The 27,733-nt window shown below is 39.6% G+C and overlaps 2 protein-coding genes across 2 annotated transcripts in view; both read left to right on the top strand.

Annotated features, from left to right (window-relative positions):
• Window positions 1–562: 562 nt before the first annotated feature.
• LOC310929361 (prostacyclin synthase-like) lies at window positions 563–11,827 on the top strand (the record flags this gene model as incomplete). Its single annotated transcript, XM_083892089.1, has 10 exons — window positions 563–630; window positions 1,661–1,784; window positions 3,402–3,577; window positions 4,555–4,698; window positions 5,109–5,239; window positions 6,701–6,882; window positions 9,235–9,388; window positions 10,046–10,227; window positions 11,297–11,448; window positions 11,527–11,827. 10 exons carry the CDS (start codon window positions 563–565, stop codon window positions 11,687–11,689), a joined length of 1,476 nt encoding a protein of 491 aa, XP_083748215.1. The 3' UTR covers window positions 11,690–11,827.
• A 3,895-nt stretch (window positions 11,828–15,722) lies between these two features.
• LOC310929279 (potassium voltage-gated channel subfamily B member 1-like) overlaps window positions 15,723–27,733 on the top strand; it is a gene marked incomplete at both ends in the record, with an annotated part of 38,336 nt that continues 26,325 nt past the window's right edge. Inside the window, one exon of the mRNA XM_083892002.1 lies at window positions 15,723–16,277. Within this exon, the coding sequence (XP_083748128.1) occupies window positions 15,723–16,277 (555 nt within the window). The remainder of the gene's footprint in view (window positions 16,278–27,733) is intronic.

Genomic DNA, 27,733 nt, shown 5'->3' with positions numbered 1-27,733 from the left:
GTTTTTTAGTTATATCATCACTTATAAAGATGTTGTTTGGTGAAACTTATTTATATTAATGTACAAAGATAGGAACAAATGAAATAAATAAATAAAAAATAATTGTCAGCTTGAGTTAATTAGCTAGTACGCACACAAGCTAGCAAAAAATGCTATATTTCATCTCATTTTACTGAGTTTTCTTTTGTTTTGTTATTTCATCACTTATAAAGATGTTGTTTGATGAGGAAACAGTATTGTTACTCATAAAACATTAGGGAAACTACAGAATACTGAAATTGGTGTAAAAGGTGCAAGAGGTGCGACCGTAAAAACGAGCCAAGACGACTCATCAATCACGTACTTCTGCACAGAGGAAGTGAGCGGAGCTGAAGATGTGACGGTGCCCGAGTATCGTCGGTCGTCTACCGGCAGGAGGGAGGGACGGATGGGAGGGGAGACACCGAACACTGTTCGGCGAACAGTGACGGAGAGCGTGGGTGAGGGAAATCCCTTAAAAGTCATAGGAGAGGCGGGTGGGGACAACACAACAGTCTGCGGAGCCGGAGAGAAATCACGCGAGATGATCTGGACCGTTTTTCTGCTCGTCCACGCCGTGCTGCTTTATTTCATCCTCACACACAGAACCAGGTATGTCACCACCACATACACACATTAAAATCTTACCCTTCAACTTTAACCACCTCCTCAGTTATTACTTTCTACTTCATTAGAACCAGGTTTTGGTCTTCATGTGGACTCATAATCAGTGTTTATGTCTGAAAAAGTACTCAGGAGTTAGCACACGCATACACACACTTTAGCATTAAATAGTCAGCACATTTAAGCTAGGCACGCTTGCATTTTATCCCCCCCAAAAACGCACTTATACGTATATTTACGTCATAATTAACATGTTTTTGATGTATTTATTTTATATTTATTAAGTGTGACCCTTTCTCAGTCTTTACTGCTGACAATGTGTCATATATTATTAAGTTATTATTCGTTAAGTTGTCGTTCATTGCTGTTTTGCGTTACCATCAATTAGCCACTGGCTATAATCTTGTATATTTACATGAAAATTGTCTAGTAATAGTATGCCTGGTCCCTATTTTAAATAAATAAAAACAACACATACAATGTCATGATAATGACAATAATAGGCTACTAACTGCGTGAATGCAAGGTGCACATTTCATATCGCCACACCTGAGCGAACCTATTCTACTTTTGTCAGTTTGGTGTCCTGCAGTCTGAGGAGGAATGTGGTCCGACGAGAACATTGTGTCTTGCTCGTGTGGATACTTTTAAATTAGCCTACTTCTGAAAAATTAAAAACAGAACAGTGGTGTAAGAGGAATCTAATGATGATGCACTTATTATAAATAAGTTCATAAACACAGGTTTGCGGTCACGCAGTGAAGAGTTCAACCTGACCGCAACAGCAGCAGGAAGAATAAGCAGGAAGAATAAAAACATCCTTACTGTAAATGACAACACAGCATGTAAATTAAGATTATTAGCGTAACTGTCCTGGAACTGAGTGTTCAGTAGTGTCGGTGTGTTCTTTTTAACAATCGGGAGGAAAGAAGGACAACAAATAATACCACAAGAACCTCTAAAGATAATTATTTGATCATTTAAAGTTCACCTATATACAATTTCTTTTTCTTTTTAGGTCAAAGAGTGAGCCACCGCTTGACAAAGGAGTTATTCCATGGTTAGGCCATGCTCTTGAATTTGGAAAAGATGCGTCCAAATTCTTGAATCGAATGAAGCTGAAGCATGGCGACATTTTCACAGTGAGTAGAGGGAACGTAATGATGTTTATTTTGCTGAATCTGCAACTTTGCTCAATTTAGTCCTCACACATTTACAACTCTGAAAATACTATATATATTATATATATACAAAAAGGTTAGACAGAAATGTGATTTCTATTAGAGAAATATATGTAAATAGTGGGGTCACACAAACTCTCTGTTTAATTTCTGACAGAAAGTGCATAAAAGAAACAAAAACAACACATGTGAAGCCCCTAAAACAAATAAAATAATAGAAATAGGTCTTCGTATGACAAGAAATCATAATAAAGTATTAAAATAAGGAAGTTACAGCTACAAAACACAAGTGATATAAAAGTCCCCTTGTGCATAGGAGACACACCCTTATAAACAAAAGTCCCACATGTTTGTCGAGTAAAACAATGGGCAGCAAAAATAATACATGTACATATAGATAAATGCAGCTATAGAGCAGCCACTGAATGGCCTTTGTGTTGACATGATTATGTTAAGGCCAGATCCTTCAGAACATTGTTTTCCTGTTTATAGATTTCATGATGCAATCAAAAATGTACAAAAGATAGAAGTTGAAGTCACTTATTTTTTATTTATTACTTAAAGGGACACTATGTAGTATTTATGGGTTTATATAACCCAAAATCCACTTTTTTATACATATTATGTGCTCCTGCATTGTCTAGTCGCTATATAATAGTTTTTGTTTCATTTTCGTAGTGTTTCAAAAAGTCATGTAAAATAACACGGTCGCGGACCGCGGTTGCATAGCCACTGTTAGCAGCGAGACGCCATGTTTCTACGGGAGCCTGAAAGGACAAACGCGAGAGAACAAATCAAGCGTCTCTTTACTTGTAGCGGAAGTCCCACCTCCTCTCTCTCCGCTTCGTCTGCTACGGCCGCGGTAGCTCGCCCTCTCCCTTGCCTCACGAACCTCATCTGCTGACACGGAGAAAGACGACGAGTTCGACATTTGACCGGCTGCGGATACCGTAGCGCTCAGGGAAGGGAGGGGGTGAGCAGAGCAGCAGGTCTTTGTTGTAAATTTCAGCCTCTCCTCTAGATGACACTATAAACTACTTACTTCACCTTTAAGTTAAAGTCTTAAAGAATATGACATTTACTGTACTTTTTTTGGGGGGTATAATGCATTGTAGCACTATATAAATTATATATACAGACCATTACCAACTCTTCTTCTGATTTTATTTGGTAGTAGTGAGTAACTAAGATAGTTAGGGGAAATGTAATGGAGTAAAAGTACACAATTTATGACATTACAACACTGATTTAGACAGACACTTTGTTCTTATGTGCGACAGGTTGGAGTTGACTTGCTTTCAAGTCATACGATCACACATGGAATAAGACAATGAACCTTATTTGTTATAAGCATCGAAAACATGTCAGAGCTCAGAGACTGGAATGTAATATGCATGTAACGGCTTGTTGAAAGTCTTGTTACGCTGCATGAATTTGCATCAAAACACATTGTGATTCTCAGTTATATACAGAAACTAAGCACGTACAATAGTTGCATTAAAAAAAAAATTGAGTGCAGAAAACTTTGCATGAAAGAATAACTTCATACATACAATAATATAATGTCAATGATCACAGGTGCGTGCAGCTGGACGTTACGTCACTGTGCTGCTGGATCCACATTCGTATGACGCCGTCATCAATGACCCCCAGTCCCTGGACTTCACGCGCTACGCTCGCGTGCTCATGGAGAGAATCTTCAGCCTGCGGCTCCCACATCACCAGCCAAACACAGCCAAAGCCATGATGAGAAAGTATGTACTTGTTTATTAATTTATTTATTTATACTTCAAACTGAAAGGCTGTCCCGAATATTTTCATTTTCATTTCACGGTAATGTGAAAGCGAAATTGGTTTGTGAAAAATCACCTACTTTCCCCACATTTAGAAATGCATTCTTACAGCATCTTGTTTTCTTATGACTCTGTTGTTACTGATAGTTTTTACATTATTCATTTTGGTTTTTTGAACTGGGAAACAACATATTTTGCATCTCCCCAACTCATTCTGTTTTATTTCGGGGTCCAAAAAAAAAAAAATATTCGTCTTTCTTTGTATGTGTTTGAGTGAGAGTTCAAGTCACCGAAGAAGATTAGAAAAAGTCTGAGTCATGGTATCATCTTCTGGATTACAGTTCAGACAAATGAAGTCCTGAAATTGAGGATTTAAAGTGAAAAATAAACAAATGTCTCTTCCATCGAACTGTTGTCAAATTCACACAAATGCTGATTAAGCCGATCGGCTTAAACTGTGAATCACCCACGAAAAGATTCCTCCTAATCCTCATAATCCAGCCTCGCTCTCTCAGAAAAACCAGGAAAACTACCTTTAGTGTCTTTGATTCACTGCTCGACTTGTTCTACCTGCGTCTGAGCACATTTTTAATGTTATTTAAACTGAAAAGAGGAAAAACTAGAAATAAGGCAGTGATTCAATAAAGATTTGACCTGAGGCACAACCAGAAAATCACTCTCTGAGGACCAGAGAGGTCAGAACTAATTGGTGATTTAACAACTCACAGGCGTCGTTTGAAATGACTTGAGATTGCAGCACTGGTTTGGGCACTCGGCCCGACTTTGGGGTGGAATCCGTGTCGTGTGTTTACAGTTTCTCTGTCTCAGCGCCTCCCTCCTTTTGTTGTCACAACAAACGACAATCAACGCGACTTGATTTTGTGCGGAATTTTCACCCTCGTTCTGTGTTTTTCCGTCAAAACCTTTCCTGTCCGCAGGCACTTCATGGGAGTGAGTTTAACCACCCTCAACGGCACCATGAGCCGACACCTGCAGGCCCTCCTGAAAGCCGAGATGCCTCCCAACCAGAAACACTGGAAAGACGAGGGACTGTTCAACTTCTCATACAGCTTACTCTTCAAGTACGAAAGAAGGAGCCCACTCCATTTCTCTCTCTCTCACGCACACTAAACAGTTTACACACACTGGTCACTTCTAACATCTGCTGTTTGTCAACACAGCCGTGATAAATGTAGTATCTGTTAACCCTTGAGTTCAAAGTCACCTTTCCGGTTTGTGCGTGCACATAAATAACTTTTTGGCAGAGTGGATGTGAATGTAACCGTCGCTCTCTTTCTCTCGCTCTCATGATAAGATTCAATTAAACAATGCCAAGAAATCCTATATGACAGCTCTGTTTACGTGCTGTGTGGAAAACTACCAGCACAGAGCGGATTAAATAAACGAGTGGGCCGATTATCTTTCCATCAAGACAGAATCTTTCACCAGCCAGGGAGTCTCTCACGTTCTCACACCTTTGCTTTGTCTGCAGGGCGGGGTACCTGGTGCTGTTTGGGGGAGAACAGAACAACAACAACAGCCCAGATCCGTCCAGGGTCTACGAGGAGTACAAGAAGTTCGACGGGCTCTTAACCAAACTGGCGAGGGGCACACTGAAGCCAGGTGATGACCGGAAAACTTAATTTCTCAATTCCAAACTTTTCCATGACTCCTGAAATTACTCAAAAAACGTCCATGAGAAGTTTCTGAGGTCAGAGTAGCAGTTGTCGATGATGTAAAGTATTGTTCATCATCAGTGATACAAACCATGAGTCAGGGAAAACTTGTGCGTCTCAGCAAACGTGCCCTTACATCATCTGCTGTATACATGTTGTCTGGTCACCATGGTGACTCACACTCTGTCAGTTGGAGTGTGTTGGTGAGAACGTGGTGCGATTCGTCGCCCAAAACCCGATGTAATGTAATGTAACACTGTCACAGCACGCTCCCTTATGTCATGTCTCTGCTTGTGTGTCATTGTTTATCGTTTGCGCTCTCTGTTCCACCCAACACGAGACAATGGGTCCTGCTTCAATGTGCAACTCACCATTGTCCGTCATACCTGAACTATTGTTTGTCCTCCATCTGTTGCGCACGATACAGTAATATCTGCTCACATGTCCAGGATTTTATTTATTCGAACCCTTTAACGCCGAGAGTATCGCAAATGACACGTTAATTTGTTACTAAAGGGTTTGTGCTATCGGAAAATTCCAGCAAAATCCTGAAGGCTGAGAAGTTGCACGTCAAATCTAACGTGTGGTTATTACGGTAATTTCACTCACAGCGTTGCAGGAATCCGGGGAGTCAGCCAAAAAAAACGACTGCACATAGCTATTTTGTGACAACGAATTAGTATTTCATGTGCATGTTTTACCTATTTTGTGGGAACTAATTAGTATTTCTTATGCACGCTTTACCCAATCATGGGAACGAATTAGTATTTCTTGTGCACGTTTTACCAATTTGGTGGGAACGAATTAGTATTTCTTAAGCACACTTTACCTATTTCGTAGGAACAAATTAGTATTTCTTGTGCACGTTTTACCTATTCTGTGGGAAAAAATGTGTATTTCTGGCACATCCATCCTGTTTTTACACATTTTACACGCACAAACTGTTCAAATTTAACATTTAACAATTAAAAAAAAAGAATTTAATTGAGTTTTTCTTCATTTTAAACTGTTAATACACACGTACATGCAGTAAATTGTAAATAACAGCCAGATATTTAAAGTTATTCTTGAAAAAAACGGGCAAAAACACTTAGTTAGCTGGTATTTTTATGGTTAAAATTAGCAAAAAAAGTCCAGACAACAGCTTAGGTGTTAAAGGGTTAAAACATGTGAAGTAAATGATTTTAATGAGCCTTAATGTGTATTTAACCTATTTAATAATTGTTACTTGTTTACTTCATTACCTTTTATATCCATTTTTATAAAAACATGGACCCGTTTTAAACTTTATTTCTTTTAAAGCGCCTTGTACTTCTTGGCTTCGTAGTCTTCTTTACAAACAAAGTCGACTTGACGTATGTTTTGCCAGTGACTCACTCACTTACTGATGTTTATCTGTGCGTCACAGAGGAGAAGAGGACGGCACACAGGGTTCAACAGAGACTCTGGGACCTTCTGGCTCCAGCAGGTCTGACTGAGGACTCCGGCTCAAACCCTTGGCTTCACAGCTACAGGCAGCTCTTAAAGGAGGAGGGGGCGGACGAGGACGCGCAGATAAAGGCTCTGCTGATGCAACTCTGGGCCACACAGGTGAGAAAGAAGCATTCTGTTTACACATGAAGCAAGAATGTTTTTTAGATTGTTTGTAGAGATTAGACAAGTTTTCCCTGTTGAACTTGAGATGAACCTGATGTCACGTCACGTTTGTGCTGCACGTTTTTACCTGAACTCCTGAAGGGACCAGGTTAGAAATATTATACAGTCCCTGAGGCGCAGTACTCTAGTTTGGCACACGAGGGCGCTGTTCACCTCTGCTATCGCTGTTGTTAGTTTATGTCAGTTTTTTGTCAAGTGCTGATGGGGATGCATCATTTCAAGATCATAAAAAAAGAGCAGGAAACACTTAAATAAATAATAATTTGGTAATAATTTTGTTTAAAAGGGGTAATATTGTGGTAATACCATCTTATTTTGGTCATGAGATAATATGACAGTAATGCTATGTTATTGTGAAAGTGATAGCATGGTAATAATACTTTTTAATACAAAAATACAAATAAAACAGTAAAATACACCACAGGGTGGAATAAAATTGGAAAATGCTCGAGTCAAGAGGTTAAAACCCTGTTTAAACTTTAAAATAAACGAATAAACACAAATAAAACACAACACACTCTTAGAAATAAGGGTTCCAAAAGGGTCCTTCTACAAGGGCCGAGGTTCTATCTGGAACCATTTGCTTCTGAAAAACCCTTACCCCAAAGAAAGGGCTTTTCAAGGGTTCTTGGTAACACTAATGGTTCCATTAAGAACCATTTTGATCCAGAGAACCCTTTAAAAGCCCTTTCCTGAATAAATGGTTTTAAAAGGGTTCCATGTGGAACCTTTATAAAAAGGTTCTACCTGGAGCCAAAAAGGGTTCTCCTATTAGGACAAGCCAAAGAACCTTATATGGTTCTACTTAGCACGTTTATTTATAAGTGTACACACTGGCTCCCTTTAACATTTAGAGCTGACTTTAAGCTCCTCCTCCTTGTATATAAAGCATGTCATGGGCTAGGAGCTATATTGCTAACTCCGTTGTTAGCTAGATATTATACAAAAGACTTAAAGCTTTTTTTCCCGAGCCTTCTACTCACTACTTTTTATTCCATCATGCACTCTTAGAAATAAAAGTGCTAACTGGAACCATTAGTGTTACCAAGAACCCTTTCAGAAGCAAATGGTTCCAGGTAGAACCTCAGCCCATGTAGAAGGACCCTTTTGGAACCCTTATTTTTAAGAGTGTAGCAGCTAACAGCTAAGACTTGGACTAATATGCTCTCTCATCCTGGTTCTGGTTAATAAACGAGCAGCAGAGTATTATATTATTTATGCCCCACACGTTGTTATTTACCCTATATTATCATATTACTGCCCTACAACAACAAGTAGGAATATACTGTTACCGTGTGTTATTTTACTGTAAGATAAAAGTGTTGAGCACAGAGCCACTGATTTTACTTATTTATGGTGGTTGGACTTTCAAGTTTTATTCAAAATGCTTTCATCCTTGCTTTAATGTATATTTTAAGGTCCAGTCATGGATCAACATGCTCTTATTCACCACTTTTACACCTCCTCTGTAAGACAGAGGGAGAGAATCCAGATGGTCTTGTCTAAATGAGGACTAACTCTCACATCTACCTGTGTACAATATTGAATCATTCAGTATTTCTGCAGCACAGCTGGGGGGTAATGCTGTACTCTGCAGAATGTTGAATCATCCTTTTTTTTTGTACCCTTGTTGCTGTGATCTTGTTGAAGTTCTGAGATGTAACTTCAAGCTGTTTCAGAGCAAATTATTTCAAACATTACAAAGAGAATAGATAGAAATCCACATGCACTATTAGAATCTGTATGAGGTAACTTGTTGTTGGCGTCTTTTAATGGATACACAAGTTCGCTCAGCAATGCTTATGCTTATATGAGTAAACAAGTGCTTGCACTTTGTCGCAACTTCGTAGGCAATTTCAGGATGATTTATTCTCCATGTTGTGTTTCCGTAGCGTTGGCTACTTTGTGTGTTTGTGCTGCTGGCTCTGACAGCGCCGCGGCCTCGCCATAAAACTTAATCGCTTTAGAAGACGTTCTGGCCTTGGATGGAGGCACATGGCAGCTTCCAGTGGCTTCTCCTTTTTAAGTAAACCATTATCGCACTGTGCGTTTGCCAGGAGTGAAACTATCCAGAGCGCGACTGCCCTCGTTCCAAACACGTGGAAGGAAGACGCTCTTCTGTGTCTCATCAGCAGCGCCGGAGATTCATTTGTCTTTTTGATTTAACTTTCATTGAATCACACGCTCCGTTTGTCACCAAACAACCTGTTGCGGCGTCACTATGCAACAGTGCAGTGTCAACTTTATTAGCAAGCGTATTCATGTGAGTCTTCTGTTTGTTTCCAGGGTAATGTTGGTCCTGCTGCATTCTGGCTCTTGGGTTACTTGCTGACAAATCCTGAAGCTCTGACGGCCGTGAAGGAAGAATTCAGCCGTATATCACAGACGGCGGCATCAGAGACTCCGCTCCTGGACACACCTGTCGTCACTCCTGTCTTTGGTAAGGAAGTTTCAGAAAAATCACATGATACATGTAGATAAACTGTACTGAGCATGAACTGTTAACATACTGCAGCTTTAACCCTTAAACACGTCACCTAGACGCATTTTTGTGTTTTTGGCTTTTAATTTCTAGAATATTTTATCCCTTTCTGTGCATATTGTTAAAAGTTTATGCCAGGTTGTGGGTTTTTGAGTATTCTCAACATTATTTTTCATGCATTTTAAAATTTTTAGTCTATTGTAAACAGCGTTAACTAAAATACTCACATCGAAACCTGTTCAAATCACTATTTTTGACGCATGGTGACAAAAACATTGCAATTTAAGGGTTAAAAACTTTAAAAATTCATTAATGTTTGATATGTATGATGAGAACTGATAATAAATATCTATTTATTTATTTTATTATTTATTTATTTTGGTGCTCTAGGTGTACCTAGGCACCTGAAAGGCCTGATCAACGATTTAAACAATATTTTAGCAATAGAGCAAAAGATAAGTGTTTGGACGATTAAAAGCACAAGAAAACATTAGAATGACATTATATACAAGTACCAAACATCCTGCTATATGTTTGGTCATGTGTATCAAGGATAAGTGGTGCTTACCTTTTACGGTAATTTATCTATTTATCTTTTTTTGTCCCCTTTTGTAGATAGTGCTTTGGAGGAGGCAATGAGACTCACTGCTGCCCCCTTCATCACCAGAGAGGTGGTGCAGGAAAAGACCATCCACCTGTCTGACGGCCACGAGTATCTGCTGAGGAAAGGAGACCGGGTGTGTTTGTTCCCCTTCATCAGCCCTCAAATGGACCCTGAGATTCACAGTGAGCCGCAGGTTTGTTGTGCTGACTTGTTCAAACAAGAGCTCCCATGTTACCAACCTTTCCACTCCACCCCCCCTAGTGCTGCCAGTATTAACAGGAGTAATTGTCCTAGGGACTAGTTGGAGGCAGACTTGAGTGTAATTAGCATTGGGGGATATTTATGTAAGGCGGGATCAACGCCTACACACAGCTGACCCTGCATTACCCAGTGAAAGGTCAAACCCAGAGCTGTAGACCAATGAGGGATTAGCCGAGCGGAAGGAACAGAACCACAGATAATAGCCGTGGGAAGGACACTGCAAGGCTCCTTGAAAATAAAGTCTGCCCAACAGACGCTAAACAAAGAAATAAACAGTTATTGCTTTCATTTCATTTCTGTTGTTAACCCTTAGTGATCCCTGACGCGTGAGCACCCATGGTAATTTGCCCTGGAAATAACATACAACTCCTTATATGGACATCCTGGGGGTGTGTGTTTATAGGTCACATATTCAGGTTTTTAAAAAATGTGTTTGTTTTTGAGTTTTGAGTTCTTTCCTACGAAATAGGTAAAACGTGCGCAAGAAATACTAATTTGTTCCCACAAAATAGATAAAATGTTTGTAAGAAATACTAAATAGTTCCCACAAAATAGGTAAAACTTGCACACAAAATACTAATTAGTAGAAATGATAAGACAATAAGTAGAAAAATAAGACGTGTGTAAGAAATACTAAATAGTTCCCACAAAATAGATAAAATGTGTGCAAGAAATACTAATTTGTTCCCACGAAAAATGTAATACGTACGCAAGAAATACTAATTAGTAGAAATGATGTGCGTAAAAAATACTAAATCGTTCCCACAAAATAGATAAAACGTGTGCAAGAAATACTAATTTGTTCCCACGAAAAATGTAAAATGTGCGCACGAAATACTAATTAGTTACAACAAAATAGATAAGACGTGTGTAAGAAGTACTATTTAGTACCCACGAAATAGGTAAAATGTGAGCAAAAAATACTTTGTATCGCACATTCTTATAGCCTCTGTATATACTGTGATCTAATTGTTAATAAAAATGCGTTTCCTTTTTCGCAGAAGTTCAAGTACGATCGCTTCCTGAACGACGACGGATCAGCGAAGAAGGTTTTTTGTAAAAAAGGGAGACCATTGAAATATTACTCCATGCCGTTTGGCGCGGGGACCAATGGCTGCGTGGGGAAGAAGTTTGCCCTCCACACCATTAGAGAGTGAGTGTCTGAGAAGACGTTTAAAAAATGCTCCACAGGAAGTTGCTTTGTTCTCATCTTTTTCACCTGTGTTTACAGGTTTGTTTACCTGATGTTGACTCACTACGATTTGCAGCTGTGCGACCCAAACGCTCAAATGCCCGAGGTGAACGCCAGTCGTTACGGATTCGGGATGCTTCAACCGGACGGAGACCTGCGTTTCCGATACAAACCGAAGCTCACGGACAAAAACTTTTCTTAAAAAAGAACCAAAAAAACAACCCCAACTCTGTTTGTTTTTTGTACATTTCAGCACTTACATGTTGTCAATATGCCCTTTTGTACTTTTATATTCTGTATTTATATTTTACAGTATGTAATATTTATGGAAATGTGTAAATAATGATGCATTTTGTGATGATGTTTTGTTGTTAATATCTTGCCGTTTGGTGGTTTAACGGCCACAGACGCATGGTGTTTTAAGAGTAAAACTGAAATATTGTGACTACAGTCATCAGTGAGTGTGTTTGTTAAAAACAGAGCGAGAGCATAGTGAGGAGGGGGGCGACCTGTAGTGTAAACAGAGCGCGCACACACACACACACACACACACACACACACACACACACACACACACACACACACACCTGTTGTTTGCAGAGTGAAGCTGAGTGGAAAGTTCACATATATAGTAAACTGTGTCGTATGAAAAGCAGCTGATCACTGATGACGAGCAGGAGCGACTTCACTGCAGATGTTTTGCAGGTACAAAAGAGGTCAAAATACACAGGTGAACAGGGAAAACACATCAGGGCGGCCAGCTAAAACTCTACAGGAAGCAAAGACACGGAAACGAGAGGCAACGGTAATTATTTCAAAATAAAACAGGAAAACAGAACATAAGATTACTCAGGATGTTACAATGGGAGAGGGAAAAATAGGGACCATATTTCATGTTTGCCACGCTGGAAAAGAGGTCAGAACTTAATTAATCCGACCCCTTGAACTGTATTATGGTCTGTCTTGGACCCCAATATCTATATTATATTATATTATATCTTGATATTCACAGTTGGCATATAAATAATTATCTATATTATCTTATTAAATTATTATTATTAACATATACTACAAACACAGACAAGTGCTGAGTAACTTTCCCACTGAACCTGAATGTGTCATAAAACTATCAAAACTGAATTATAGAACGTTTATCTTTAAACAAAAGTATTTCCCAGTTTAATAAGCACTTACTGGCAGCCATGGTAAAAACTAAGATAAATAGATAGATTTCAGCAGATTTACAACATAGCTGACATTTGTTGTGTTGCTTTTGAGGGCATTATGAGTTTTAAAACACTGCAGATTTGCATTATTACACATTATTGTGAAAGATGCTGACTTATATGGGATGTGATAACATATATCATATGAGTGTGAGGTGGATGTGGATGTGGATTCCTGTGGTGCAGTGAGAGCTGTGTGTGGCTCGCTGGCTCTGTGAGGGTTAAACCCACACAGGCTGCGCAGCTCGGAAGGAGCCTCAGTGAAATGAGCTCCTCCAGGATCCCGCACACACTTCCACACACACACACACACACACACAGGCTCAGGCTCAGGCTAACACACACACACACACACACTGAGTGACTGCAGGTGGAAGAAGAAGAAAGAAAGAAAGCGAGAGCCTCTCAGAAGTGTGGACTTGTTGATTCACCGCTGGAGACACACAGTCATATTCGTTATAAAGCAGTTGGTGTATTATTATTATTATTATTATTTATTTTTTTCGACATGTCGCTGTAGGAATCTCATGATCATGATGCTTCATCATCACCGGACCCGAGACTGACGCGGACCTAACCTAAGTTATGTTGCTGCTGCGCGTCCATGAGCTGAACCTGGAGATGCGGGAGATGCGTATGTATCACGTTTATTATATTTAGCTTCTGACGTGTGGGATGTGTCTGTTTTTGGTGCGTCCTGTGGACACCATTTCGCGATTAACTACCTGCTATAGATATATATAACCAAATGTAGATAACTTTATATATCATTATATATATATGTATAAAAAACACTTTTAAAATAACGCTACCACGAACTTAGTTAGCACGTTCTCACGATATAACGTTTTATTTTGGCTACGAGTCATTAAAGAAGTTTGTTCAGCTTATTGTTCCTGGATCGATAGCTGTCCCACACGATCTGAGTGAGACGTTTCAGCACCGTGAGTCCGTGGACAGCGACAGTGTGAGTGACGGGGAGACTGACAGGGAGACAGACAGGGTTTCAGCACTGGACAGCGCTCACCATCAGTGCAGTCCACTTAATCAACTCTCTCTCTCTTAAATTCAAAGTCAAAAACAGTCTTTATTGGCATTGGGAAACACGTGTTTACATGGTCATAGCAGAAAAATAAAATACATGTACATATATTTACATATTATTGACATAAGTGAATGTACATGTATTAAAAGAATAGAAATACAAGTCGCTTCAGTTTAACCTGAAGAATAAAGTAACATAAACATAAAAGTGTCTGGTTTCCTGGTGGTTTCAGACCGTTGGCCGGTCCCCTCCCTCCCTCCCTCCCTCTCTCTTTCCGCTCTCTCATCCCCGTCAGCAAGAAAAGCGGCTGTGCCTCTTTAAAGCTGATTAAAATATCTATTTGCTTCTCTGATGAGTGGATAAACCACCTGACATTGCTGCTGTAGGACAACGAACGGCCATGCTGTTCCAACAACAACAGCACCAGTAGCAGCCATAGTGAGGTGCTACTAATACCATAACTGTTTATATAGTTATTATATAATTATTATTATATCTGTCTCACAGTGTGGAACATAGTAGACGCGCAAAGTTGGCTGTTCCATGTCCACGTTGGCACCTCATAAGGTTGACATTCTGCCTGATATTGGAATCCCCGAGGGTTTTTCCATGTTTTCCATGGAGGCTTTTTTCCAGCCGTGTTTGCCCACTTTCCAGCAGCCCAATGCTCACTTAGTTAGCACCTTTTTTCCAGGCTTCCTGGTTACTAAGTGAGGACGTAAGTGGGCTCGAAGTTGGCGAATTATGCAGGTGCCTTGTGGGAGGAAGCCCATGTGGGCTGGAGCCACCATGGAAACCATGGACTAACCCACTTGGGAGCCATATTGCTCAGCCAAATATAAACCATATGGAGGCCTAATTGACATGGGAAGTGTTAGCATACTACTAGTACTACTACTATATATATATTTATTCATATACACACACATCAAAAAAACCCGAAACATTTTATACAAAATTACAGTGGAATGTGTACTTATACGATACCATATATCGTAGGCATTTTATTGTTTAAAAAAAAGCAAAAATCTGTAAGAATACTAAGTTCTTTCTGTAAAATTACATCACTTTTTATGTAAATGTGCATTTGAATGTGAAATAGATATGTTAAATTACCTTTAAAAAACATAATAATAATGTCATATCATATTATGGTTAAAGGCGCCATATGTAAGAATGTGGCCAAAAACAGTTACTACACTCAATTTCAAAATACCGAGGTCTTTTAGGTTTCGTTTTCTCACGTAACTGGCAACCCGTGGTTGCTCGGCAGCTGAGACTCTACTGACTGCAATGATTGGTAGACGGCGGTAGGTGGCGCCACATGCCAAAAACATGATTTCAAAACATAAACATGATTTGCAGTCTGCAAAATATTTTTTTTAATGTGAATATTTTGTCTGTACTGTTGTTGTTGGTGAGTTCAGTTTGTTATATGAACATTATTCCTGAGTCTCTGTGACATATTAGGAGGATTTTATGGCCAGTTGATTCAGATTTATTACATAATGCACCTTTAATTACTTGTAAATCTTTAAATTACTGCTAGTGTTAATTTACAGTTATTACATTGTCTTATGGAAAATGGTCATAAACATGTAAAAAATACAGACAATTGTATGTCAAATTACAGTTAAAGATAACATAATATTAACCTAATCTTACTGTAATTTTAAACATAAAACCTATAACATTTCATTGTTTTATTGGAAAACAGTCAAAATATGTTAAAATTTACATAAGATTTCCTGTAAAATTATTATTTTTTTTAAAAGTATATATGTTTAGTGTAACTGTTCTTATTCTACACTTTAAGACACATGTTCTCCTTCAGTTTCAGCCTCAGAGACGGTGCTGGGACCCTGACGTGGTCGTCTCCAGGGTCATGTCCTCTTAATCAAGTCGAGACTGTAAACTCCCGGTCCTTTCCCGTGACCCTGTGACCCCGTGACCTTCAGGAAAAGATGATCAAAACAGGATTTCGCTCGACAAACGCGTTGCCGCCGGACACAGTGGACATCATCCAGGCCAAGACCCACACCCGCCGGGTGAGGCTGAACGTCGGGGGCCTGATCCATGAGGTCCTGTGGAGGACTCTGGACCGGCTGCCCCGCACCAGGCTGGGCAAACTCAGAGACTGCAACACGCACGACTCCATCATGGAGATCTGCGACGACTACAGCCTGGACGGCAACGAGTACTTCTTCGACAGGCACCCGGGGGCCTTCACCTCCATCCTGAACTTCTACCGCACGGGGAAGCTGCACATGATGGAGGAGATGTGCGCGCTGTCCTTCAGCCAAGAGCTGGACTACTGGGGCATCGACGAGATCTACCTGGAGTCCTGCTGCCAGGCCAGGTATCACCAGAAGAAGGAGCAGATGAACGAGGAGCTCAAGCGGGAGGCGGAGAACATGAGGGAGCGCGACGGAGAGGAGTTTACCACCACGTGTTGTTCCGAGAAGAGGATGAAGCTCTGGGACCTCCTGGAGAAGCCCAGCTCGTCGTTTGCTGCCAAGGTAAAGTCAACCGCGGGGTGAACGATCCCGGGGGCTGAGGGTCAGACACGTGTTACACAATCGTCTCAACATCACACTCTCACATAGAGCTGAAGCTTTGAAGCTTTTTTTCATGAGTAAAACTAGATTTATGATTGTTTTAGCTTCTTAAATGTGGATATTTTTCTTTATTTCTTTGCTCCACATAACAAAGAAATCATTAAAAGTGAATCATTTTGGTTTGTGGACAAAAACAAGACGTTCGAGAACATCGTTATTTCCAGGTTTGACAAACGGTTTTATTAATTTTATGGACCAAACGATGAAATGACAGATTAATCGATTATGAAAATAATCGTTAGTTGCAGCTCTGCGCTCACACAATCATCATCTTCTCTTATTTCCACCGTGAACACAAGTAGGAAGTTGTAGAAGAAGAGGAAATTAGAGAAATTAGAATGTAAATATACATATTTTTGCCCAAACCAATAGAATATACTGTATGCACTACATATTTACCATATTTAACAATCTCAACGCATAGATTACAGACAAAAATACATAAATATATGAGAATAAAAGAGTTTTAAGGCAGGATTTAAAAGTCTCTATAGTTCTAATTTACTTTAATTATGTTTTATAGTGTTCGAATTTCAAAATTAAGACGCAAAATCTGGTGTTCGTGCACAACTACGGTGTGTTTTTCAAAATAAAACTCCTTGTTTCTGTTAATACACTACTTTAACATGCAGTGAATTGTCAATAACTGCCAGATATTGAAAGTTATTCTGGAAAAACGGGACCTTTTCTGGCCCCAAATCCTGACATTTTGACGCTTGACGTGATAAAGGGTTAAGTTTTAAAGTTTAGGAAACAAAAACAAGAGCTCAACAACATGAGAAACTCAGCTGATCTTTCCTGTCTTGATCTGACGCTTGAAGCTTTTTAATCTGTCACATTCAGCAGCAGGAGGAGTAAAAGAAGGAGGATGAAGGAGATTCACCCAGAGGTGAATGTCAGATTTGTTGATGTTTTTGCTGATTCATCAGCGTTCAGAACAAAGCCAGACTTTGGGAAAACGACTCTTTTTATGAGTCGGAGGCATAGACGTAAAACCTTCCAGAGAGTCAATTAAAACCTTCCTCCTTTTTTATTGTGTTTTTTTAAATGACTCCACGACAGCCTTCACTTGTCTCCGTGTTATTGGCTTCACTCTGATCATTTTTTTCCCTGACCTTGTTACTGTGTCTGCAGCACGAGTCTCTGTGGAGTCAATGAATAGAAGTTTGTTTTCCACGGACAGCCCACGTCACAGAGAGAGAGAGAGAGAGGGTGAAGGAGTGTGTGTGTGTGTGTGTGTGTGTGTGTGTGTGTGTGTGTGTGTGTGTGTGTGTGTGTGTGTGTGACACCTATTGTTTGACTCTATTTTTGGACTGTCAACTAAACCAAACACACACACACACACACACACACACACACACACACACACACACACACACACACACACACACACACACACACACACACACACACACACACACACACACACACACACCGTCTTCATTAACCGCCCTCGCCTCATTTCCACCGCTCATTATCCAGGAACAAGAAATACTTCACTTTGCTGAATCGAATATATATATATATATATATATATATATATATATATATATATATATATATATCTAGGGCTTTTTTCTTAATGAATTAACTCTGCAAACGATGTCACTGGGTCAATATTCTACTCATTGTGTGTGGGAGTCCTTCATGACTTATTCAACTCATGTATTCATCGCTGACTTTGAGTAAAGTGAGACTCTTCTCTTATATATTCCTCATTCCTCGTTGCTTTAAAGGGACACTGTGTAGTATTTATGGGTTTATATAACCCAAAATCCACTTTTTTATACATATTATGTGCTCCTGCATTGTCTAGTTGCTGTATAATAGTTTTTGTTTCGTTTTCGTAGTGTTTCAAAAAGTCATGTAAAATAACATGGTCGCGGGCCGTGGTTGCATTGCCACTGTTAGCAGCGAGACGCCATGTTTCTACCGGAGCCTGTAAGGACAAACGCGAGAGAACAAAACAAGCGTCTCTTTACTTGTAGCAGAAGTCCCGCCTCCACTCTCTCCGCTTCGTCTGCTACGGCCGCGGTAGCTCGCCCTCTCCCTCGCCTCACGAACCTCATCTGCTGACACGGAGAAAGACGACGAGGACGACATTTGACCGGCTGAGGATACCGTAGCGCTCAGGGAAGGGAGGGGGTGAGCAGAGGAGCAGTTCTTTGTTGTAAATTTCAGCCTCTCCTCTAGATGGCACTATAAACTACTTACTTCACCTTTAATCACACACTGGAGTTTTTACAAGTAAATGAATCATGTGACCGAAGGTTGTGGGTTCTATTCCCTGCTGATGTGTCCTTGGGCAGGACCCTCAGGCGCCACGTTGATAACCTGACGACTGAGCGTGTGAATGGGCATGAAATATGTGCATGTGGGCATGTGTGAATGGCAAAAACTGCAGCGTGAAGCAGTTCAGAATCATGACGTGACATTTTTTAAGTGCCGACTCATTGCACACGATTCAGCTGCAGGTAAACATTTGCTCAGGCTCTGCTGCTCCTCACTGTCAATTATTAATAAAGTTCAGGCCTGAACGAACGTGACAATCATCCTTATATATTGTTTATTTTTATGATATGAATGTGTACACTCTTAGAAATAAAAGTGCTAAGTAGAACCATATACGGTTCTACGGCTTGTCCTCATAGGAGAACCCTTTTTGTCTCCAGGTAGAAGGTTCTACTTGGAACCCTTTTGGAGGGTTTCACCAAGAGCCCTTTTAAAACCCTTTATTCAGGGTTCTTTGGATCAAAATGGTTCTTACTGGAACCATTAGTGTTACCAAGAACCCTTGAAAAGCCCTTCTACAGGAAAGGGTTTTTCAGAAGCAAATGGTTCCAGGTAGAACCTCAGCCATTGTAGAAGAACCCTTTTGGAACCCTTATTTCTAAGAGTGAAGGCTCTGGACATAGCTCTGGAGATAGATAAGAAGAAATCTCTGACAGAACCAGACTCAACGATGTGCGGCCATCTGCCCAGACAGGTTGGGGTGAAATGACAAAATGGGGGGACCTGATTGTCTTGATGGTCATAAGTGGATTAAGCTTTAAGTTTTTCAGAAGCAAATGGTTCCAGGTAGAACCTCAGCCCTTGTAGAAGAACCCTTGTTTCTAAGAGTGTATTTACGTTCGTGACTGTGCGTCTTCGCTCATCTGCCATTGAACTCGAACACACAGTCAAACGATCCGTGACCTTCCGCCGCGCTCATGCTAGCAACGCCAACGCCGCAGCTCTGTGTACAATTAAGAGAGCAAAGAATTCTGTTATGAAAGAGACGGGGGAGGGAGTCGGCCTTTGTTTGACACAAACCCCCCTCACTGTTTATTTTCCCCTCGTGATGTAGAGTAGAGCAGAAACATTAATGTCAGACGTCAGATGCTAAATGGCAGCGGTTAAACGGGCGCCGGCTTCTTGAAGTTTAATTAAAGCGCCTCGCGTCTGTGAGAACGGCTTGATCACCCCCAAAAATCATTTACATTTCAGCGCTGATGAAACTTTAATGGCACGTTAATGACGCTCGGAGAGAACGAAGGTCTGACATGGAGTATCACGGAGCACCTGGACTTTGTGGAGTTACTGTATAACTTTTCCCACCCTCAAAATACAAGCTGGCATCAAGCAGCAAGTCATCATTCATGTCAGAGCATCAGTGAAGGACACGGCGGCCGCGTGCCGTTGCATTGAGGCAGAGGTGATTCTAGAGTCTGTAAGGGCCCTAAGCAAAAATTCCCAGGGGGCCCTTCCTTCCAACCAGTGTTCATCACTATTATGTTACAAATAATCTGACACCAACGAAAAATGTATGACTTCAAAATATTATTTTTTCCCGAAATAACATGGAAAAACCTTGTAATTAAAAAGTATGTGAAAATATAAATGTAAAAATACTGTAAATAGCTTTTAAAAAACTATATAAACTTAGTAAAAAAAAATACATTACACTGTCAAGAACCCACATTATAAAACAATATAAATATATAGAACAATAAAATACTGTAAATAACTGAAAAAAAAACCATATAAACTGAGTAAAATAGATATGCATTACACTGTAAATAATCCTCTTCATTTTCCAACTTGCAGAACGATAACTTCACACAGGTTAAAGTGAGGTGGGGCCCCTTTAGGGAGGTTTCCTACTGAGATGTCATTGCAAATTGCCCATTGTTGTTTAAGGGGGACGGGGGGGGGGGGGGGGGGCGGCTGGTCACTGCACATTTCAGTAAAAACAGCCCTCAGGCTCCGAGTGTCGGGGGGGACCCTATCGGCTCGGGGGGCCCCAAGAAGTTGCCTGCTTTGCCTGTTCACAAGCTGCGCCCCTGCATTGAGGGTGTTACTGGATCATTTTAAACCCACTTGAGTCTTGTGCGTTCCCAAATGTGGGCTTGTTCACTCAATTATTCAGCCTCGACAATATGGGCACTCTAGGAAAACACGGGGGGAAAAATCTGCAGGTAAATCACTGCATCAATAAAAGATCAGCGGCGATTGATGCAGAATTTGCTGAACGTCCACATTGGCCTTTAAGTAAGTGAACGCAGATTATGTGAAGTAATGCAATAATCAACTCTCTATAAGTCTGTTTCTCCTGAAGCTTTTTGGACACTCAGCTGTGGTTTCTCTTTTTTCTGAGGCTCTTTGGACTAATTGCATGGAAACGTCTCGTCTCAGTGAGACAGGCCGTGACTGCAGGCCGTGGAGCCGCGTTAGCTCAGATTTGCCATGTTGATTTCCCTGTGAGCACTTTGCTTTGTTGCTCGTGGAGAGTCTGAGATCCGCTGTGTCCTGTTCACTCGCTGCACACTCACTGTGTGAGCCTGGGACGCTGGTTTTATTCTGACAGTGTGAGGAAATCTGTGTGCAAGAAGACATTAACCCTTAGAACACAGAGCAATTTGGCTGCTTTTATGTTAACCCTTTAACACCTAAGCCTAAAAATGTCTGTCTGTACTTGTTTGCTTATTATAACTGTTAATATCTGGCCGTTATTTAAAGGTGCCATATGTAAGAATGTGGCCAAAAACAGTTACTACATTCAAATTCAAAATACTGAGGTCTTTTAGGTTTCGTTTTCTCACGTAACTGGCAACCCGTGGTTGCTCGGCAGCTGAGACTCTACTGACTGCAATGATTGGTAGACGGCGGTAGGTGGCGCCACATGCCAAAAACATGATTTCAAAACATAAACGTGATTTGCAGTCTGCAAAATATTTTTTTTAATGCAAATAATTTGTCTGTACTGTTGTTGTTGGTGAGTTCAGTTTGTTATATGAACATTATTCCTGAGTCTCTGTGACATATTAGGAGGATTTTATGGCCAGTTGCTTTAGATTTATTACATAATGCACCTTTAAAATAGTGTATTATCAATTTCAAATGAAGGAGAACACTGTGTTTGTAGGGGAACAACAGGTTTTGAGTGTTAAATTTGAAATGTGAACAGTATAAAACACATTTGTCTGAGATTTTGTCTCAATGTACAAAAACAGGCTACGTTTTTCCAACTCTCTGGTGATTTAGACGCTGATTTGTTGGCTTCCTGCAACAGATTGAGGGAAATTACCGTAATAACCACATGTTGGCGTTGATGGGCAACTTCTCAGCTATTCAGAAACTGCTGGAATTTCTCAGATAGCACAAACCGTGACGTAATTACAGTCATTCAAAGTGCGTGACGTCTGCGATACAATCAGTTATGGGGGTCAAATAGGGGTCAAAACGTACAGTATATTCAGAGGTTGTAAGAATGTGCAATATCGATGGTCTTATATCCTTTTTTTCAGCACAACCTAGGAACACAAGTGAGCAAAAAGCACTCAAAATGTTTAAAATCGTATTGGATTTCAGAAATGTGGAAATACATCTCAGTTCAAAGTTCACTTGGCTCGTTTTTATGGACAAAAAGACAAGAAAAACACTCTATTTTGTGTCACTTCTGCACAATTATTGCTACTTTATATCATGACTAAAAATGTGATCTAAAATGAATCATAAATTAAGACTCAATAAGACGAAAAAACAGCATTTTTAAAAGCCTGAATATGGGGCCTATAAACACACCTTATATGGACACCCAGGATGTCCATATAAGGAGTTAAGTATTATTCCCACGGCAATTGACCACAGATCCCTGCCATGTGAGCACTAAGGGTTAAGATGTAAAGCTCGGGCTGAGTGAGGACACAGTCTGTGCAGCCATTAGCGAGAGGAAGAGTGTGTGACTTCCTGCTGAGGACAGAGAACAGTCACTCATGCTAATACAGTACAGTGATGTTGCAGGGAGTGCAGTTATAGGAGGATGTGACCGTGCATTAGCTATGATTTTACGGTCTGTGTTGTTATTTACAGTGCATAAGATTCCTCTGCGTTAGCCTTCACTCCACTCCCCACCCCTTTTATCACCGCCCCAGTGTTGTATTTATCACCACTTTAGGAATCTTTTTTTCTGGCATAAACACTTGACTTGTCAGGACAAGGAGTCCTCATAGAGAGCAAAACCTGGTCCTAATGAGGCAGAAACTCATTTTGTGTGTACTATTAAACTGTAGTATACTAAAGTAAATGTAGCATCCAGTCAAAGAAAGGGGGAGCCATTACTGACGGTCCAAAAGTTTAATTGGACTTGAAAACGCAACATAAAAACACACAACATTAGCATTTCCGTGGCTAATAACATAGCAGTGATAGCACCACTGAGTAAGCTAGCAGACATAGCTAGTAGCCATTAAATAAATTACAGAAAACAATATTTAACTTGTTGCCACATATGACAGGTGCTAATAATCTTTTAACTGTTGCATTATCTACTTAATGTTTGTGATATTTGTCACCATATTCTTCGGAATTTAGCGATGATGAGTTGCATAAAAAAACACAAATACAGACTTAGCAGTGTTAGCACCACTGAGTAAGCTAGCAGACATAGCTAGTAGCCATTCAATAAACGACACAAAACAACATTTACCTTGTTGCCACTCTTGACTGCCACTAATATTCGGTTATCTGTTGCCTTATTTACTTAATGTGTGTAATATTTGTCACTCTTTTCCCCGTTTTTGACATACTTTTTTGCTGTTAATTTGCATTAAAACACAAATACAGACTTAGCAGTGTTAGCACCACTTTGTAAGCTAGCAGACAAAGCTAGTAGCCATTCAATAAACAACACAAAACAACATTTACCTTGTCGCCACTCATGACTGGTGCTAACAATATTTTAACTGTTCCGTTATGGAGTTCATTTTTTGTAATAGATTGTTACCGTTTTTCTCGTTTTCTTCTTAATTTTTCCGCTGTTCACAACACAAATACAGACTTAGCAGTGTTAGCACCACTGAGTAAGCTAGACGTAGCTCATAGCCATTAAATAAACAACACTTTTTCCCGTTTTCGTAATAATTTTCCGCTGTTAAGTTGCATCAAAAACACAGATGCAGACTTTCAAAATAAACTTCCTGTTAAACCGGAAATGGTGTAGTGTCACGTCGACGATAGCTAAAAACAGCTAATTTGACATATTAACAATGCTGATAGTCCTTTACACTAAAATAGCAATCTTCATATCACATAAAACCTTTATAGAAACTTTATTTCATTTTAAATCAGTGTCTCTGAAGTACAATACTGCAGTATAACTTTGTTAGTCTTTCAATTTTTAGTTTCATATTTCGTCATATTTCCTGCTTCACATTGTGTGCAAACACAAACACACACACTCTGATAAGACTAAACTGAGACAGAGACGTTAGCATCACGGATTTAAAACAAGCCTTTGATGCTGTGTGATCAGCGCGCAACACGTACGACGTGAATGGAAAACGCAGGAAGAGGAACGCGTCGTCGCCTTCACAGAGGAAACTAATCAATAGAGGGGAAAATCTGTCCATCTGTGAAGAGCAGCAACACACGAGGATTAAATTGTTTTTGTGTAACGGTTATAGAGCGTTTTTTTATACCACAAATCCATCAGGCTCAGCCTTTTCAGACGATTTCTCAGAGACTTCAAAAGATTCACACTCTCTCGCACATAAGAGCTTCCTCGTCCACTTTGCATTCATCAGGTTTTCTCCTCATCCAGTGTGTTGACATTCTGAAGAAATGCACTGGTGAATAATCAGACACGCATTAAGAAGAATTGACCAATAAAAAGACAGGATGTATTTCCTGTGCTCTCCTCAATTCATGGAAGTGTTTAATTATATTATATAACATATATTATTATTATTATTTATGTCCATGTAATGTCATTTCCATTCAGATGTGCATTTGACTGATATACAGATTTAACCCTTGGGTACAATACACAACTCCTTATATGGACATCCTGGGGGTGTGTGTTTGTAGGTCACATATTCAGGCTTTAAAGTAGCTATAATTGTGCAGAAGTCGCTAAATTAGAGCGTTTTACTTTACTTTTTGTATATTTTGAGTACTTTATGTTCAGGGGAAAAAAGCATATAAGACGCCCTCTTATAGCCTCTGTATATAGTGTATGTTTAAACATACCCAAAATGCTCTCTGTTGATAGCTACATTATATAAATTACCCACAGTAAACTACTCTTGTCACAGCTCCTCCAAACATGCAGTATATTTCAGGTTTTATTTCCTCTGTCCTTTTTCAGACTCTGAGAAACACAGCGTCTCTGCTCAGTTACGTTACAGCAAAAAGTTTGAGACTTTTTCAGTGAAAGAGCAAAAAAAAAAAATACTGCATAACTCTATATCTGCTTTTAAATAAGTCATTTATACGTATACTTTAATGGCTATTTTTTAAATTGTGTTTTATTGGTCAGGTTTTATGATGAAACAGGAAAAAACATGAAAATTCATGACTTATACTGTAGCTCTGCACGCACGCAGAATACACTATGACCCGTGAGGCGCATAATATATCTGAGATAACATGAGCTGACAGTGCATTTATCACATCCAGGCGCGGTGATTTTGAGCCCTTGGAAATTTACATATCGTGAAAACACATCAATTTCACCACAGTATAAATGGACTCACCAGTCCAAATCTGCAACGGTTTACTGTATATATACACACATTATACTGTAGTTCAGTGTTTAACCCTTAAACACAGCGCAACACGGATATTTTTCATTTTTTAGTCTATTGTAAACAATGTGAACTTAGAAATACTCACACTCACACACCTTAGGCCCAAAAATGTCCTCATTGAAACCGATTCAAATCACTATTTTTGACAAAAACTTGGCAATTTAAGGGTTAAAACTTTGAAAATCTGTTCATGTTTGATATGTTTGATGAGAACTGATGTTTAAAAAAAAAAAAAATAAAAAAAAAATAAATAAAAATATATATATAGTATATATACTGTATACAATGTGCAATATAGAGTGTCTTATATCCTTTTCTTTAGCACAACCTATATAAACATGAACAATAACTCCTTGAAATGTTTAAAATCGGATTGAATTTGTGAAATACTTCACAATACTTCACTTCTGCACAATTATTGCTACTTTATATCACGACTAAAAATGTGACATAAAATTAATCATAACTTTGACTCAAAAACACATATGAAGACGGAAAAAAAACAAGTTTTTTTTAAAGCCTGAATATGTGACCAATAAACACACACCCCCAGGATGTCCATATAAGGAGTTGTGTATTATTCTCACGTCAAATTACCATTGGTGAGATATGATGTGAATCAAAGACACCAAATGTGTTTTTCCTATAGTTTCAACAATCTAAAACTCAAACACACACACACACACACACACACACACACACACACACATAGAAAGTGTTGCCTTGTCGTTTCCATGGCGAGAGCAGGCGATCTAATATGCTACATTAGCTTATCACACCTGCCAGCTGGGCTAATAATCATATTACACATGTGCGCACATACAGTGTTTGACAGACCAGATAAATGCTTTATTTTTAGTACAACAAAGCCTTATCTGACTCCCCTGACTGTGATGTGGTGTGATGGCTGTGTAGAGAGGCCTTCACTGACACTGACATTTAAAAAGGGGTCAGAGTTCAGGGATAAAGACATGGCTACTTTGCCGCAGTAGAAGCTCATTCATTATTCAAAGAAGCCTGTCAGAAAGTGGAGAGAACATCACTCACTGTAGAGTGGTGGTGGTGGTGGTGGTGGGGGGGGGGGGTCACTCAGGGAAGTTTCTGGAGAGTTAGACACTTGAATCCGAACACTGTCGCGCACACACACACACACACACACACACACCACAACGACATATTTCATCGGGCTGGAGACTAAAGAGGTCAACTTAAAGTTCTCGAGTATGTGATTCATCTGCATTCATCTCTGAACGTTCACAGATTCATCTTCACTCGTTCACCTATGTAACGTTTAAGTATGAACACATAAGCTCCACAGTCCTAATGAATAGTAGGAAACGTTTAGAAATAAGGGTTCCAAAAGAGTTCTTCTACAAGGGCTGAGGTTCTACCTGGTCACATATGCTTCTGAAAAACCCTTTCCCCAAGAAATTGAAACACTAATGGTTCCAGTAAGAACAGAGAACCCTTTAAAACCCCTTTCCTGAATAAAGGGTTTTAAAAGGGTTCCAGGTGGAGCCTTTATAAACATTTTTTGGTTAGTTTTTGTTAGTTTTAGTGTTTTAGGAGTATTTGCAAGATTCCAAAAAGGTCATAATAATAAAGTGTCGTGTCTCAAATAAAACCTTTCCAAACTAAACACACTTCATATGAACCGAAAAGGATGTGGTAGGAAATTAATTTACAAAGACGAGAAATTAAGCACATTTTTACTAACTAATTCTAATTAATTTTTGAAATTCAGGAAATGATCCATTTGCCTTGATGCACTTTGACAGTGAGCTGACTTTCCTCACAAAAATAAAAAGTATCTCGGAATGACTTGAAATTTACCATCATAATAGTCGGCATCGCCCTGAACAAGGATCCGTTGAAAATATTTGCAAACCTCTTAAGGAATAATTTTAATGCATTTTTGAAATTCCGGGAATGATCCACTTGCCCTGATGCACTTTGACAGTGAGCTGACTTTAGTCTACAAAACAAAAAGTATCTCGGAATGACTTGAAATTTACCATCATAATAGTCGGCATCGCCCTGAACAACGATCTGTTGAAAAAAATTGCAAACCTATTAAGGAATAATTTTAATGAATTTTTGAAATTCAGGGAATGATCCATGTGTGTGCTCTGTATAATCTCACTCATGCTTCTTATTTGAGCTGAGTTTGGTCACATGACACACGGTGGAAGATTACATGGTTCAGGACACAAATTCAACTCAGTCCGTCTCAGTCCGTGAGCTTATTGTCATTCATTTCTGCTTCGTCAGGAGGTTTTCTGAAAAGAC

The sequence above is a fragment of the Microchirus variegatus genome (assembly GCF_963457635.1).
Source record: "Microchirus variegatus genome assembly, chromosome: 7".
NCBI classification, from domain to species: Eukaryota; Metazoa; Chordata; class Actinopteri; order Pleuronectiformes; family Soleidae; genus Microchirus; species Microchirus variegatus.
This window is presented reverse-complemented; position numbering and strand designations above follow the sequence as displayed.